The sequence below is a fragment of the Arachis ipaensis genome, chromosome B6 (genome assembly GCF_059453495.1).
Source record: "Arachis ipaensis isolate K30076 ecotype BB chromosome B6, ASM5945349v1, whole genome shotgun sequence".
NCBI classification, from domain to species: Eukaryota; Viridiplantae; Streptophyta; class Magnoliopsida; order Fabales; family Fabaceae; genus Arachis; species Arachis ipaensis.
In genome coordinates this window covers 143,184,893-143,202,408 of record NC_142441.1, presented here as the reverse complement: position 1 = coordinate 143,202,408, position 17,516 = coordinate 143,184,893, and the positions used below count along the sequence as shown (strand labels likewise).

Below are 17,516 nucleotides of genomic sequence, written 5' to 3'. Positions count from 1 at the left end.
TATCCTGAACCAGTTATCAATCTGATAACTGATAACCGGTATTTGGTCAAACCAATTGATTCGAGCCATTCTCAGAACCATGAAAAATAAAGTTTAACTAGTAATTGTACACAAAGACAGTGTAAAATTATTTTAAAATGTCAGCCAATTAATTCAAGTATTTTGAATGACAAGTGCATGGAATGAGTCCAAAATTTGCCATACCATATATAGGGTACTGCTAGAAAAGCAAAAAATTATACATAGCAGTGAAATAGAGATTATGCATCAAGAATAAGACAATTCCCCCCAAATTGAGATGTAATTATTTCTCTTATCCTTGACATATATGATCCTTTACTCTTGTACAACTCAGCAACTCCAGCTTCCCACCAAAATCCAGAAGCAGTGCCATTCCAGTGCATCAGAATATTATAAGTGTAACAAAAAATGTGTTGCTCACAAAAAATACAAGGCACAGTATATTCTAAAATCCTTAGTGATATGCAAAATTCCTCTTTTTACTATTTTCCCTCCTCCAGTATTGACCTGTTTGGCGATCATCTCTTTGAAACTGAGAACCGTTATGGTCAAAAGTTTGTTGATCATAGCCTTCCTTCCTTTGAAACCTCTGATTCCAGGGTGTCGTACCTCCATTGTTTCGTCTAAATTGTGAATTACTTGAAACATGAGAATTTTCCCATTGCTCCCATCCTTGCATATTTGCATTGTTGTTTCTCCCAGGGTTTCCTTTGTTAACCAAATTATTTGAATGCTGTTGACACCATGAACTGTCTCTATCATCACACCATCTTGTGCTCCCTGGAGTTGCGTTCTGCTTACTAGATTTACAATTCCAAGGTTTGCCGCTGTTAAACGAATTATTTGACTTCTGTTGACACCACGAACTGTCCCTAACATTACCCCATCCTGTGCTCCCAGAAGTTGCATTCTGCTGACTCGATTTACAATTCCAAGTGTTGCTGCCGACAACCAAATTATCCGATTTCTGTTGACACCATGAATTATCCCTAACATTACCCCATCCTTTATCTTTCTGTGAAAGAAAGCCCTTACAGTCATTCCCCCAAGCAGTATATCCAGATTTCCAAACCTCAGAGTGAATGTTAGGGTCCCTTCTTTCGTTCCAACTTGAAGAATTAACGCAGCCACCTTCCCATGCATTGTTATTTAACCCTCCATTTTGTTGAGGAATGCTCCTCTCCCAAGGATTTTCGGTGTTATCCACATTTCCAGGATCATCAACATCATAATCCTCCTGGCTGTCTTGCACTCTATTTTCAAAAGCTCTGCTAGGAGAAGTATCACCAGCACAATCCCAAGCATCTTCATCATCCACTGAAATTTTTGTTCGTTTGATTTTGTTAGAACTCTCTTTTTCATCGCCAGGCACAGGAAAGTAAGTACTATCCACTTCCTTGATCAGTTTGGGATCAATGTACGGGTTCCAATCTATTTGATCAACGTACATATTAGGATCAGGCAGAGAAATATCGCTGGGGAGGTTGTTCATCCTTGCCTGGTAAAGGTTTTTGGCATTGTGGAATGCTTCTTCAGCAGCTGAATCATTCCAATTGAGCACATTACCATGACAGTTGATACTATACTTTGAATCAACTATCTTCTGCCATGGCACTGATCCTATCAAAGTGCAGTATTTCTTCTCCCATAAAGGTACACCGTCTTGCGAAAAGTCTAAAATGATCGAAAACAACATAATCAGTAGATGAACTATTTAAGTTACACTGGCAGAGTTATAATAAATATCATCATAGTAAATTCTTCCTCAGACGTAACATAATGCAGATAAAGAATCAATGCCCTCCATCATGTTAGTATGTCCAGCCAGTGAAAGTTAGCTCTGGAAAATCGCTGAAATAGACCATTAAATAATAGAGTTACATAAGACCACTAGATTCAATATCAATACTGAATTTAGAAGTCTTATCTACCTCTAGGCTAGCTTGGAATCCACTAAATCAAACAACCTATGCAACATTCATGAAATGCAGCATCCAGTTTATTAGAGTTTATTTTACTTTTTATTTTTCCCTTTATGTTTGATGTAACTATCAAGCCGACCCCATTTAGTGGGACAAGGCTTTGTTGTTGTTGTTTGATGTAACTATCAGTTAGGTTGCGTACATTACGGTCCTTAACCGGAACCTGTGTTAACACAGGATGCTTCTGCACTAGGCTGCTCTTTTTTTTTTTTTTTTTTATGTTTGAAGGAAGAGGATATTTACAAAATAATTTAACAGAACAAAACTCAAAGGAATGCAACAGAAAGAAAAACCGAGCGAGCATATTCAGTGACATGTAAACAACAACATCCGAAATAGACAATAAAAAAACTAACTTATTTCCAATCAAATCTAACTTATTTAACTTCCAATTTCCGAAGCAACCTTTTGATGATTAAGAATCTGCCAGAACAAAACCCTATGCTCACAGTCACAGAATCTATGCAGAAATAAGGTGTATTAAGTTTCAAGGAAGAGTCTGAAGGGGAAAAAATTTGTCACTTTCACTAAATGTTTTCACAATTGAGAATTCTTTAGTTATGAAAAGAGTACAACAAGAAGTAGTGATTATTAGTAATAAAACAGTAATTTGAAAACGAAAATTTGACCCTAATTCACTATAATACACTAAAAATAAATCCTGCTGTTACCAGTGCAACAATTTTTTAAAATTAAAAACAAATAACATAAAAGAAGGAAAACAATTGAGACCAGAATATGAAGGTCGCACAAGAAAATTTAAAAAAAAAAAAATTGGTAAGGTAAGAGGTTACCAGGAAGCGGAGCATTGATGTCGTAGAAGACGGAGGGATGGAGCGGAGATCTTTGGCGGCGAAAGAACCTACGCGGGCGACGGTGATCCCATTTACCCATTTTTCTTATTTTTTGTTTTTTAAGATTCAGTCAATGGGAATAGCTATCCGGAGTTGAAGAGATCCCGTTTGCAATTTGCATCTGGGTTTGATGTGGTGTTGGTAGTAGAGAGGTGTTTAGAAGTTGCAATGTTGAATTTTGAAGGGCAATTGGGTTCGCAAGAGAGGCAAGGAAAGGAAACAAAGAAAGAAAGAATAAAAGGGGAAAGACAGGTTTGTAGGGGTTTTCTACTTTTCTTCTCCCAATTAAGTAACGCTGCAAAGTACTATAAAGTGACGAGTGTTTGGAATGTCACTGCTTCTAAGTTCTAAGTTCTAACCACACCAGAAATTCAGGATATTAGCATCATCGGCTATTTTTTTTTTAAATATTTACTAAATTTTAATGTCACAGCTTTCTCTAGTTTGATAAACTTTTTATTTTCTAAAAGTAATTTTTAAGGGATAATTTTTTAAAAAGTACAATATTTATATTTAATAAATTAAATTAAAAATAATTTTTAATAAATACAAGTAATAATAATTACGTTTGATAAAATAATTTTTAAAATTTAAAAATATTATAAAAGACATAAATTTAAACATTAAATTTAAAAATTAGTTAATATATAAAATTATATTGGACTTTTAAATTTTAAAAAGTACAAACTAATTTTAAAAATTTTACCTTAGATATTTTTAAAAGTATTCTGATCTTTTATAAACTATAAGTACAATTACAAAGTCTTTTTTATTTATCAAACATAAATACATTTTTTAAAAATTTTACCATACCAAACTTAAATTTTATAGTATTTTATAAAATAAAAAATATTAGAACTAAAATATTTTACGCATAATCAGTCATAACTTTCTAAAATTGAGTTTATTTATATTGCTAGAATACATATTAAATTTTTATCACACCCACTTATCACACAAATTATCACAAATTTTATTCTTTCCACATGTTAATTATAGTTATTCTTAATTATTAGGATGTAACGTTTCTAATATTAATGATACCTAATATAATTTAGTTTTTGTATATATTATTGCAATAAAAACTAATCATAATACTACTCTTTAATTGATATTAATTTTAATTTATTTTTCTTTGTAACCACTTACCCTTTCTCTGATTCACCTCACTCCGCTTCGTTCACAAAGAAAAAACTTAACTTTGAGCTTTTATCACTCTTGGCATAACAAGGTATGGATGAAGCAATTGGAAGCTTGATGCATGAATTAGCTGGCAGATAAATAGGATGAGGATGAGGATGAGAATGATGAGCCGGCCGGTAAAGATGATGAAGACCGTTGCGATAATTTAGTGCTTAGTGTAGGTAAAATAATTTCTTAGGTAAAGTAATTTTGATAGAATACTATCTAATAGTATTTTTGGTTTAATTAGTTGGTTATTGAATATGTTGTATTTTAATAGGTACAACTACAAGCAGAAAAAGAAAAAGCTACAATTTTAGAGTTGATCCTCCACGTCGGAATGCTAATCGGTTTATCTCGTCCGTTTTTAATAGGATTGCAAAGAAGTGCAAAAAATTATACAAAGATGTAAAGTGGGTGATAAAAAAATAATATGTTTATTACTGTTAACTATTTTAGTTAGAATGTCTATGACTATTTTAGTTAGAAAGTGTTTGTTATTTGTTGGACGATGATGATGACTATGTTAATTCACTTTAGGTCATTAACTATGTGAATTCACTTTATGCTTTGACTAAGAACTACTTCAATTCCATATATAAAAAAGTCAAAGTCATACAATAACATCACAAACGAAATGCGCCAACAATATCTAAAAATGCCAAAGTCATAAAATAACATGACAAACGAAATGCAACAACAACAGTAGCTCTATTGGGTGGTCGGACCTGCACTTGCACCACCATGTTGAGTTGTTGACGACATCTGCTATAGTTGTGGCCCTCGGCTCGCATTGCTTACATCGCTTAAGACCACGTAACATGCGAGTGTCCATCTCATTCAAGAAACGGGTTATCCTTGGCCGAGCTTTGGCTATCCGTCTGAGGAACGAATTATCTACGAATCGAGGTCCATGATAAACAAGCCATGTTGTGGGATTCCTTAGTAGCCTCAACCTAGCTCTGTATACTATTCAAACTTGGTCCATCTTGTAATTATCATGAACGTACAGTTGCCAATCTAGCCACTGATTTGCACAACAAGCAAATACATGTCGACACGGAAGCCGGTTTACCTGGAATTCACCACAGTCACAATGTTGTCGATGTAGGTCAATTGCATACTCCACACCATTGGGCATCTCACGTGCTTCGAGTGCCACATTATGTCCGTCAAAGTATGTAACTTGGATGTTTCCCGATGTCCGCTAATTCACATGCAATTTGGAGGTCACTAGCTCAGAGAACACATGTCCAGCATTAATACGAGCCTCAATCTCGGCTTTTTTTAGGGTGAACAATTCATTAAGCTTGTAAAGTGTTGCCTTAACAAGTGCAGTGACTGGAAGATTGTGCGCCACTTTCAAGACTGAGTTGATGCATTCCACTAGATTGGTGGTCATATGACCCCATCGGTATCTACCATCAAATGCCAAAGTATACTGTTCACGTGGGATCCGGTTCAACCAGTTGGTATAATCCTCACCCCACTCGCGTAATCGCTGATAACACATCTCGTACTCGCGAACCGTTCTCGAATATCCTGTGATAAAAAAAGGCTAACTATAAACAAAATTCATTATAACAGTAATTATAACAATAACAAATTTCATTTTATGCAAATTTATTGATGTTGAAGATAAGTTTCTGCAAGTACGGAGCCTTCAACTTATTCAAGAAGTTGGACTCTATGTGCCTGATATAAAACATGTGGAAAGCTCTAGGAGGAAATCTAGCTCCGTTACTACGAGTAATAGCTGACCTGATGGATTCGTGCCGATCGAAGATAAGGCTCATACCATCACGTGTCACCACATGTCGCAAATTACTAAGAAAAAAGTGCCACACCTCGGATGTCTCTCCATCCACTATTGCAAATGCAATAGGCACGATGTTGTTATTGTCATCCTGTGAAACTGCAACCAACAAATAACCCTTATATTTTTCATACAAATGAGTCCTGTCTACCTGCACTACTGGTTTGCAATATCTGAATGCTCTAATACAAGGATAATAATTCTAGAAAACTCTGTGTAGTACACGGATATTAGGAACCAAGTCATCCCCCTGATACGTAGGCATTGTTTCAAAAGGAACGACTACTGATGGCTTCTTGTAACACATGGCCTCAAACCATATGGGCAAAGCTTCGTACAAAGCTTCCCAACCTCTAAAAATTGACTTCACTGCCTTCTGCTTTACTAACCATGCTTTGCGATAACTTATGGTGTAGTTAAACTTCGACGGTACTTCCGTAATCACTAATTTTTCCTTTATATATGGGGCAACTTCTACCAACGACTTTATTGCTTCTGCAATTGTGTTGGAATCCAGTTTCAAATGATCTTGAGAAATGGTGGCCCTAGTACAGGTGTGACTACCATTGTACCTCCTTATCTTCTAACAGTACTTCTTGTACATTTTGCTAACTCTGATCAACTAATCACAACCTGTGCCGTATTGGGTATATTTAGCATAAAATGTCATTGGTTTTGACTTATACACTTGATAATCTATACCTCTATGGATGGTATAATCTTTCATCGCTTTAATCACTGCCTCCCTAGAACTGAATTCCATTCCACGGTGAATTCACCAAGTTCTGCGGCAATTAAGGGTGTTTGCGGTGCGGTTTGGATTGGATGCTTTTAAAAAATTCTGATCCGATCTGATCCAGTTTCAAGTGGTTTGGATTGGATTGGATTTGCGGTTTTATAAATTAAAAAAATTAAATACATATAACATGTCTCAACATCAAATTTTAAATAATCAACAATGACATAACAAGTTTCAATAATATTTTAAAAAGCCAACGATAACATAATAATAGAAATAAAATTGTAGATTAGTTAAAATAAATAAATAACATTTTAAACATAAAATATTTATTAAATAATAATAATATATACATGAATAATATAAAAATGTATAAAAAGTTGAACATATTATAAGTATAATTGTAAATATAATAATAAAATAATAATATTATAGCACATTGTGCGGTTTGGATTGGATTGGATCGGTTATGAAAAGTAGATCCGAAATTCGATCCGATCCAGCGGTTTGCAAAAAATAGAATCCAATCAAATTCGAATTAGTACGGTTTTAATCGGTTTTCGATTTGAATTGGATTGGAGGAGCGATTTAATTTGGATCGGTTTGGATTTGAACACCCCTAGCGGCAATCACACCACGAAATTTATATTTTGATAAATAATTCTTAAATACGTATCTTAATAATAAAATCTATCTATGATTTGTAAATCAAGTATAAATCATTCAAAAATTAATAAATTAATAAATTAAGTCATCAAATGCTATTTAATAAATTAATAACCATGCAAAAATATGAAATAATAAATTCCTCAACATATATAAATACTTAATAAATGAACATTAAACAGGTAATTATACACTATATTTTACCTATTTAAATAACTATTAAATATTTGTCTCAAACGTCAAAATTTATGTATAAATCATAAATTATAATTATTACATACTTGCATTTATATATTGAGAAAACTTCCGTGCATGCATGGCTTCCAAATCCAATGATCGCATGAAAGTCGACTCCTCAAATGAATGCTGGTTTGCTAGTGCATTTGCCACATCTGCCACATCTGCCTCCATAGTGTCGTCAGCTTGATCTTCGTCTACACCTGGATCAACAACCTCATAGTTACTTTTAAACTCTTCCTTACTATTAGTATTATAATCTTCCAATTCAATATCTTGGTCCGCTGCAGATTGTTTGAACTCAATATACAGTTCGATGAACAATATTCGGAACCAACTTTTAATATATATTGAAAACATTTCTCGCATGCTCCACTACAAGAAATAATGTAATTATCGACGCCAAAAATCGACGGCCAAATATTCCGTCGATATTTTTTGACGGCTTGGCATCGTTAAAACAAAAAAAGAAATTATTAAAAATAAAATATTAAAATCGACGACAATGCTATCTATTATTTTAGCAACTTTCAACACCTTCATCTTATCGTCACATTACCGACGAGATAATAGGTGATAATTATTTTTCTTTAAAATTGACGGATTAGTTGTCTATTTTAATAATTATAATATCGACAATTTTTGCCGACAATAAATTTATACGATTGATGGTATAAATTTATTATATAAAATATACGGTTAATATGTTAATTTTTGTTTTAACTAAACCGTCGATTTTTATCAACAAAAAGTTATGCCCGCGTTTATTACCCGCGTCCTTCGTTTCAATAAATTTCCCAAACATTAACCACAAACCTCCAGATAATCAAAGTTCAGAGTGAAGCTGCTTCTTCTTCTTCTTCTTCTTCTCCAACGCCTTAGAGTAGAGAGTAGAGACCAGAGACAGAGTCACCGTCACAGAGAGAGGTAAAGAGCATATCAGTAGAGCTTCTTCTTCTCCGACGACTGAGAAAACCCGCCGTCCTTTGTCGGAGAGCAGAGCTTCTTCTTCTTCTCCTCCTCTGCCGAGCCCGCTGCCGCGCCATCCTCTTCATGTAAGTTCCTTTCATTCTCTCTGATTATTATATTTATTTTTACAGTTCTTGTATCTACTATTTTCATAATGAAATTCTGAATTTGCATTTGTTAATGACAATCGCATCAATATTACTGAAACCTAGTTAGCATAATCAATTCATCACATTTCATCAATCGCTTCATCTCTCTGTGCCGTTGTTGCTGCTGCCTTCAATTGACCGTGCTCAATCAAAATCAGTTACTCTCTCTTTCGTTCTTCAATTGATTTTTTTTCATCATTAAAAAATTTGCTCAGCATTTGTAAATGATTCACTACTTTTCTCAATGATATAGGTCTTCAATTCAAAAGTTGATGAAGGAAGAAAGGCATTGCGGGTTTTATCACTACTTTTGTTCATTTTTCTGTGTTATCCTACAATTTTGTATTCTTTCTTCATGACTGACATGGATTTATAGGATTCTTCTCTATTTTCGGTGTTAGTTCTCTAATTTTTTATTAAGTTAGATTCAATGTGCGAATCAACTATATGTAACCTCGTTTTATGCTGAAGAAATCTGTAAAGAACTTCAGTGTGTTGCAACGCTTTTTATTAGAGACATTAGAGACACTTTAAGCTTCTTCATAAAGGACATGTGAGTTATATACAAAGTTTACTGATCATTTCTTTCTGTTAGTCTCTTACAAAGTTTGCTAATCATTCTTGCACAGCTCAAGTGACTGGACACATGGAAGCAGTGTTAACAAGGCACCTTCAGTAAGTTGTTTTGATTAAGAGTCTGTATCTCCTTTGAAAGCTACTATGAGGAACAGAATGTTGAAGGGTAATAAGCTTATATTAGTAGTCCATCAATCCATTTATGTGTGCACGCGTGTATTATTATTAGATGATATTTAGATGTAGCCAGATATTTTCCTTTTTCAGTTTTGCTATATTTTTAACATTAAACTAAGCAAGTTAGTTATGTTTTTGTATACTTCTCAATGCTTTTCTATATTTTTTGCTTTTGTTAAATGAGTCAAAACTTACCATCTTTGCTAATTTAGAGTGTGTGGGTAATTTTTGTTGATGAGTTTGCTATTTTTTTTAACCTTTTGATGTGATGATGATAAGTAGGTCGTATATGATTGTTGACTAGATTTGAATGCAATGGATTTGTAGCTTATTGTTGACTTTATTCTTACACACCGTGAGCTTATTGTAATGAATACATGAGTATAGACAAAAACTGTTAGGAAAAAAAATAGAAAAGAAAAGTTTTACAGGTTGTTGGATATAGCTTGACTGTAAAGGAACTTAAAGGACGTTGTAAAACAACAACAACAGTAAGAATCTTGTCCCTATTTCAAAGTTTTGTATTCAATAAATGGCACTGGAATTTAGAAAACATTAAATTTTCATGTTTTTAATACAAACTTGTTATTGTGTAATGACACTTATCAACAAAATTCTTGGAATATTGTCCAGTGCGGTTCACTTTCCCGATGCCATTGTGTTGTGAATTTTGTGTCACTATTTATAGGCTGGCAAGTACAAGTGGCAAACTTACAAAGAAGTGTACGAGGTGATACAGAAAGTTGGAAGCTCTATCCACAGTTGTGGTTACGGGCAAGTAAGTCACCTATGCCTATTTACCACAAAAGGAAACCTTTTTTTCCACTTGTTTTGATCAATGCTCTTGTATGGTATATGCTGCTGCTATCTTTTCATGAAGAGCTTAGAAATGATCATTTAGTTATTTTATTTTTCTTAGGGAAGAATCATCTCTTGCAGTCTAAGATTAATCAATATGATGCCAATTTTCAGGGAATGAAATGCGGTATCTATGGTGCCAATTGCCCTGGGTGGATAATAAGCATGGAGGTTCATTTTCATTTCTTCGCTTTCACATTTTGTTTCATCATCCTCTCAATGTTTCTTGTTGACTAAGTGCAACATAACTACAGGCCTGTAATGCTCATGGACTTTATTATGTTCCTTTGTATGATACATTAGGTGAGTCCTTAACTTCTTTACCATGACTAATCATTTAAAAGATCCTTTTAAGTTTGAATTTATTGTCCCAAGTTTAAAGAACACAGAATCTCGTTGATAATAGATGTACTATATCAGAAGCCTTGGTGTTTATAACTTTTATTCCTACGTTCTTTTCATACCAAGAATATCTTCTGTATTAGCATCTTAATCTTTATTTTTCAAAGTTTGACTTTTATCAGCATTCATATGTATGTGTATGCTCAGGTGCTGGAGCAGTGGAGTTTATTATATGCCATGCAGAGATCTCAATTGCTTTTGTAGAAGAAAAGAAGATACCCGAGGTTCTTCTACTAAAATTATTTGTTACATCAATGTCTTCTTACAAAGCATGATTTTTTATTAACTGTGATCAATCCTTTTCATATATTTATTTCTGAAACTTCTCAGCTATTGAAGACATTTCCAAATGCATCGAAATTTCTCAAGAGTAAGTTTTCACTGATTCTCTACACAGGTTTCCTAAAATGTCTCTGTATTATAAAGAAGCAATCACATTTATTTCTTTTTTGTAGCACTTGTGAGCTTCGAAAAGTTTACTCCAGAACAAAAGCAACAAGTTGAAAATTTTGGGGTGAAAAGCTATTCATGGGATGAATTTTTACAAGTGGTGGGTCATCATTTCACACATTATTACTCATTTTCTACCATTAATTGTCAAGTTAAATCAAAGTTCATTCTTTTACTATTATTGTCATGCGCACTTTACTATCATACTAAAAATTGTTGTATCGGCATATGTACTAAATTATTAGTAAAAGCAGATTTTTCATTAGGAATAACAAAATAACGGACAGTGAACCGCACTGGACAGCTAACAGGTTACAAATTAGTACCTGGTTCAAATTGTTTACCCTTGGCTCGTCCAGAGGCCAAGTTTCTGAGAAGAGCGGCTTTTTTGAAGCCCAATCTTTGGGTCAGTCCTTATGCACATAATGAAATGCATCCCAGAGGAGAGTTCCCTAATCAAAATCCACGTGTCGAAGAGGGTTTGGTTACTTGGGTTCAGCCATTGCAAAAGAAAATTAAGATGCATGTCTGAACTATGAGTTATAGAGTATGTTCTTCCTTCTTATATAACTTATGATTAGGCCCCCTTCACATGTTATTTGTTCAAAGCATGCTTTTCACATGTTCAAAGTATATATGGCTCTGCTAATTTTGTTGAAAAGTGGTTCTGTTTTTTAGCTAAGTCAAGTGATTCTGGGTAATGATTCTAAGGAAGAAAGTACTAGTAATCTTACAGGCGATGTAGGGAAAGATTTTGCACACACGTGATAACAAAAAGGAATTCCGGTTTGATTTCTCCATTCTATCCAAATCTTCTATACTTCTATATTGGTAATAATTTTGTATTTGTAGATGTGATATTATTTTGAGTTTGGAAGAGCTATACCTGGAGAATCAGTCAAAGACAATTTTATTTCCTTAGCATAATGATTCAAGGTAATAATATTCTTTGATTAATTTAGCTGTGATGAATATTTGTAGTTGTTGTGCAGTAAAACATTTGTAGCAAAATTTGTAATTATCTCTTTTAACACTGCTGCAAACTGGTTCTTGTACTTGTGATAAAAAATAATAATAACACATGGTTTCCTAATGAATTGAGTGATTAATAGTGTGTGATTCTTTACTTCTATTGAATCAACAATTATAGTATTTGCCTATAGAGATACCTTCTTGTTAGATTCTAATATATTCAGGCCTTCACAGTTCATAGGCAAGATACTTAACCAGTATTTTACAGTATAATATAAAATTTATTTTTCACCCTAATTCGTTTTTCTCATATTTATTATTACTATTAAACTTATTCTTTAGTTAATCATTTCTAATATATGGATTCAGGTGAAATTTGTGGCTGATACCAACTGGAGGCCATACCTTGCAACAAGAAGAAACACAATCTTGACGGGTCCCCCAAACATAATACATCATTTTTTAGATGAGTATGAGTAGGATTATTTACTTTGCTCTGAATATTTTATATTATTAGTAGATTGCAGTTTAAACGAATATAAATCTAAGTTTAGTTATTTATCTTGTCTTGAGTCTGGCGAAAGCTAGTGCACTCCAGACAAAGTAGAGAGTGCAGCACTCCTTGAAAAGTAACCTGCTATCAAAAGTTATCAGGTAAATTAAATTTATTTATTATTATTAATTTTTTTTATTCTTATGGGCTGAACAAACAACTTAATACAGACAAAAAAACTAAACCCCTCTCTCAACTCTCAACCCTGTAATGTTAAAAAAAAAAAGAACTCTCAACCCTGTTATAACATCCTCCACCGCCGTAAGGAGAGACAGAGCCGCCACCGTCCATTGTGCTCAGGGGCCACCGTCGCAGGGAGTGAGAAACTGCCATCGTTCGCTGTGTTGTGGTCGTGCTCCAAGTCTCCCCCTGTTCACTCTCACGATCTCAAAAAATCCCCAAACAAAAATTAAACCCTAGCTTCTTCAAAGGTTCTGCCGCCGCCGTCCGAGGTTGTCGGCGCCTCCGCGTCTCCGTCCTTCCCCTTGTCCCGAACCCAGGCCCTGTCTCCTAGCTCGGCACGTCGTCCTCATCCTCGTTGGCTTCTCTGTTCGAGGCTTGGAGCAGCTCGCCGTCGTGTAGCCCCTCGCCCCTCGACGCTCGCCGTAGTCTCTCCACTCGCCATCCTGCTGTCCATCGAAGGTTAGTGGCACTGCTTTCACTTTTTCAGTTATTCCTTTTGTGCTCTGTTTAGTGATTTAAGTATTTGACTGATTTCTAAATGTGAATTAGTGAATGTAAATCAAATAATTGATTTTGTGTTGTTGAAATTATTGCTAGCTATGGATTTTTTGAAATTATTCTGCTATTTTCACTGATTTCTGCTTATTCTGTTTTTTTTCTCTTTAAATTTTAAAGTTTGAATGAAGTCTGATCTGATCTGCTACATTTTTGAATTTTAATTACCTAAAGTCCCAAAAAAAGATTTCTCTTTTCGGGTTTTCTTTTCAGTACGCTCATATTTTTAGAATTTTGCTGGTTAGACTCATTAAACAGAAAGTAAAATGAACTTCAAGAATGTTTAGTGCATTTAAATTAATTTAATGTTGAATCTGTTGTGCTGTTGGTAATAGTTTTTTTTATTGGATTTATCCTTTGAGAGCTGCTGTTAGTGTGGTTTGGTGTTGCCTTATTGATTTCAGTTGTTGATTTTTGGATATGTGGTATAAGAATGAGGTTGAATCGTGCTATAAGAAATTTTTTTTGAAGCAAGTGAACTATAAATATTTATCAAGTCTTTTAAACTTTTATTATTAGAATATGTTAGCATATAGTTCAAAAGGCCCTTTAAAACAATTTCTATGGTTAAAGAATAAAATATCATTATCTGAAGAGGAGTTATTTTAAATATTAATCTTAAATACTTTTAAAAAGTAATTTGATATACTTCAGATTATTAGATACCTTCTGAGGTCTTTGATGACTTTAGATTAGGTTAGAAGAGTATTTGGGATATTTATAGAACTTGAGACAATCATAAAAAAGAATCTCTTAACTAAAATAAGTGAGGAGTATAAAATATAAAGAGTTAAGAGTTCAAAAGATGCTGCCTTATTGATTTCAATTATGGTTTTATGGATGATTATTTGATTTCTGGTTGTGTTGCTGCTGTTTTTAACATTGTAAATGACTTATTGATTTTGGTTATAGGTGATAGTATTATTCAATAAGCAATTTGCTGGTAATAAGCAAATGATGCTGCTAATCCTAATCTTCCTAGTTCTAAGATACTCAGTCACAAGGTTCTAATTTTTAGCTTGAAAATATGTTCCTCTGGAAGTAGTGAATGGAAAACCACAATATCAATGTGTATTTTGTCTACAACCATTTAATATTTAGATATTTCTTTTTACTATGTAATTTTTGAGTTTGTAATTTGATAATATCATATAGATTTGGTTGATGATATTTCTAGTAATGTGATGTTAAGAGCTATTCTTTCTTTAGCTTTTATTGATTATGGAATTTTAAGTGTTGAATTTCTTTTGGTACGAGAGTGTGAATGTCTTGTTTAAACTATTTTTTGGTTGTTTAAATTTTTTTTATGAAGTACTGTCAAGTTCAAACAAGTGGTTTATAATTTCTGTAAAACATACAGGAGCTCTTCTTTCTTTATCAACTAATGATTATAATACTTTGAATGGTTGGTTTTCTTGTGATATGGGAGTGTTAAAACAGGTATTTTGTTTGTTCAAAAATTGTATAAGGTTAATGTTAGATTGTCAGGTCTAATTCAGTTTTTATAATTTGGCTTAACATTTTATACAACTTCTCTATAAACTTAAAGAAACAAAGGGCTTCTCCGATTTAATGTTTGTTAAATTGTTACAAATTTGTGGCAAAACGTGTCCCAGCTTTCTTGGTATTGTGCATTCGCAAATTTTAATTCATTGAAAGAGAACCCATATAGTGATACAATAAACTAATACCCCTTATGATGCAAGGAGATCTTCTATAATATATAATCAGCAATTTTGTAGAATTGTGATACTAGGAGCTCTTTTTTCTTTATCATTTTTTAGTCATGAAATTTTAAATTGTGATTTTCTTTTGGTATGAGAATATGAATATGTCTTGTTCAAACTGGTTTCATGGTTGCTCAGATTTTTTTTATGAAGTTAACATTAGATTGTCAAGTTCAATTTAGTTGTATAATTTCTGTAAAATTTATATATTGTTTTTACAGGCACAAAGGACTAACCGGACAATTGAAGATTGAGGGATTTTCAGATTTGTTGTTTGAGTCGTGGCAACTTTGTAGCAGAGCATCGCACAATTTTTTTGGTACGTACTATTACAAATATATAGTGTATTTAAAATAGAATTCTGATCAGACCATAAACCCATATCTCTAGCAATTCTATGATTGTAACGCTAGGGATTCTTCTATAATCTATAATTTTTAATGAGAAATTTTGTAGTATTGTGTTGATAGGAGCTCTTATTTCTCTATCAGTTAATAATTCTGAAATTTTGAATGGTTCATTTTCTTCTGATATGAGAGTGTTCAAACTGGTATTTTGCTTGCTCAAAAATGGTATAAGGCTAATGTTAGATTATCAACTCTAATTTTTTTTTTATAATTTTTATAAAATTTTTCTATAGGCATAAAGGAACAATTAAGATTGAGGGCTTGTCCAATTTACTGTTTGTTGAGTTGTTACGAATTTGTGGAAATGTGTCCCGGCTTTCTTGCCATGTGATTCTCAAATTTCTAATCTATTAAAAGAGAACCCATATAGTGATACAATAAATTAATACCCCTTGTGATGGTAGGAGCTCTGCTATAATGTATAGTCAACAATTTTGTAGAATTGTGATGCTAGGAGCTCTTCTTTCTTTATCTATTTAATAAACTAATACCTCTTGTGTTAAACTTGAATCTTTCTAGCATTTTTGTTACAAATTTTTCATTTTCATGACATTTTTTATTCTTTTTACTCTTTATGTTTGATTCTTGTGGCATTTAAAATTTTTCTCATTAAGGAAGACTTTTGTTTCGCCACGTCTTTAGTTCCGCGACATTGCTAAATTTATTGTCGGTTATCTACTTTACATGCAAAATTTGAAGAATAAAAACTAGTTAGTTTTTTTATGTAGTCATATTGTATTGTTTCGAGTCATATTTTGGTCTAGAGTTCAAGAACTTGTGCTATGTTACTTTTTTTTTCTTTATCTTTTTTCAAGTCATTTCATTATAATAGTATTTTAAACTTGAAATATACAATATTAATAATATTGAATAACACAAAGCCTCTATTTTCAAAATATTTACCAGAATAATAATTTTATTATGATTTTCATTCATTGCAAGAAGCTAGTAACAATATGAAAGTGGAGTAGCATTCATTTCTCTAGTAGAGTGCTAGGAGTAACGAAAAGCAATACGGAAATATATTTTATAGTAATATTGATTCATGAGTGCTATTTTTATGTTTTGTTATTATGCTGTTTGCGTGATTTGGTTGTTGTACTTTGGAAGTGCGAATGTTGTGTTGGTAAAAATTTATTATTTGTGATATATCCTTGTGATTTATTTGTAATTGTTTTATATTTTATTATTATTGTATTTTGAAGAAGAGAATTTTGGACTTCATTTCGTGGTGTCTTGTGCCTATTTTTGTTATATGGTACTTACTTTCATAGTTGTGAATATGTCAAATATTTTGTACTTGTGTCATTTCATAAATATAAATATTTTTTGTTTTATTTTATTGTAATAGTATGCAGTAAATATAGCATTCGACAAAAATGGTTGATTTGATCGGAGAGTCATCGCATAGCCAAATAGGGAATGTTTCAGCTAAGGTACATCTTTTTAGCTGGATTATTCCAACACTTAAGATGTTAAGCTCTATTATTGTTTGAAAGTATATTTAGAACGTTGAGGTCTATTGTTGTTTAATGTCTTTCAGGAAATGGACGAATTGTTAGTTGATAGTGATGGCAATGATGTTGAAGACCTGTTACTGAATAGTACAGGAAGTATCGGTCGGGTTAAATTCGTAGGTTTGAGCGTTGATGCTGCTAAGAAGTATGTATTTTCAGACCTTGATGTTGCCTATGCCTTTTACAATGCATTTGGGAAGGTCAATGGATTTTCAATTAGGAAGTTAAAGGTTGGGCAAAGTGAGATTGATAAGCGCATACTCTGGCAAATATTTGTGTGTTCGAGACAAAGATATCGTATTTTCAGAGGGGTTGATGAAACAAATAGGAAGAGAGCTCCAAAGCCAGAGACTAGGTGTGGGTGTGTAGCACAAATGTGAGTTCACATAGATGTTGGCAGGGACTGTTGGTATACAACATTATTTCAAAATGAACATAATCATGAGTTAGTACCCCCAACTTTGAGCCGGATGTTGAGATCGCAATGGAGAATGACTGATCAAGAAATTCAAAGAATGAACGAC

At 33.1% G+C, this 17,516-nt stretch overlaps 2 protein-coding genes across 3 annotated transcripts; one reads left to right on the top strand and one right to left on the bottom strand.

Moving 5' to 3' along the window:
• Positions 1-174: 174 nt before the first annotated feature.
• On the bottom strand, positions 175-3,212 carry LOC107605199 (uncharacterized). 2 transcript variants are annotated; one of them, XM_088489409.1, is made up of 2 exons: positions 2,798-3,140; positions 175-1,872 (listed from the first exon to the last, which is right to left on the bottom strand). In XM_088489409.1, the coding sequence occupies exon 2, from the start codon at positions 1,715-1,717 to the stop codon at positions 476-478; it is 1,242 nt and encodes a 413-aa protein (XP_088345535.1). In that variant the 5' UTR covers positions 1,718-1,872; positions 2,798-3,140; the 3' UTR covers positions 175-475. The 2 variants fall into 2 exon arrangements, with proteins under 2 accessions (XP_088345535.1, XP_016162468.1); XM_016306982.3 differs by having other exon boundaries at positions 277-1,695; positions 2,798-3,212.
• Positions 3,213-10,343: 7,131 nt separating this feature from the next.
• LOC148563010 (long chain acyl-CoA synthetase 5-like) lies at positions 10,344-11,610 on the top strand. Its single transcript, XM_088489543.1, has 6 exons — positions 10,344-10,397; positions 10,481-10,529; positions 10,776-10,852; positions 10,959-10,998; positions 11,084-11,178; positions 11,383-11,610. Exons 1-6 carry the CDS (start codon positions 10,344-10,346, stop codon positions 11,608-11,610), a joined length of 543 nt encoding a protein of 180 aa, XP_088345669.1.
• Positions 11,611-17,516: the final 5,906 nt, after the last annotated feature.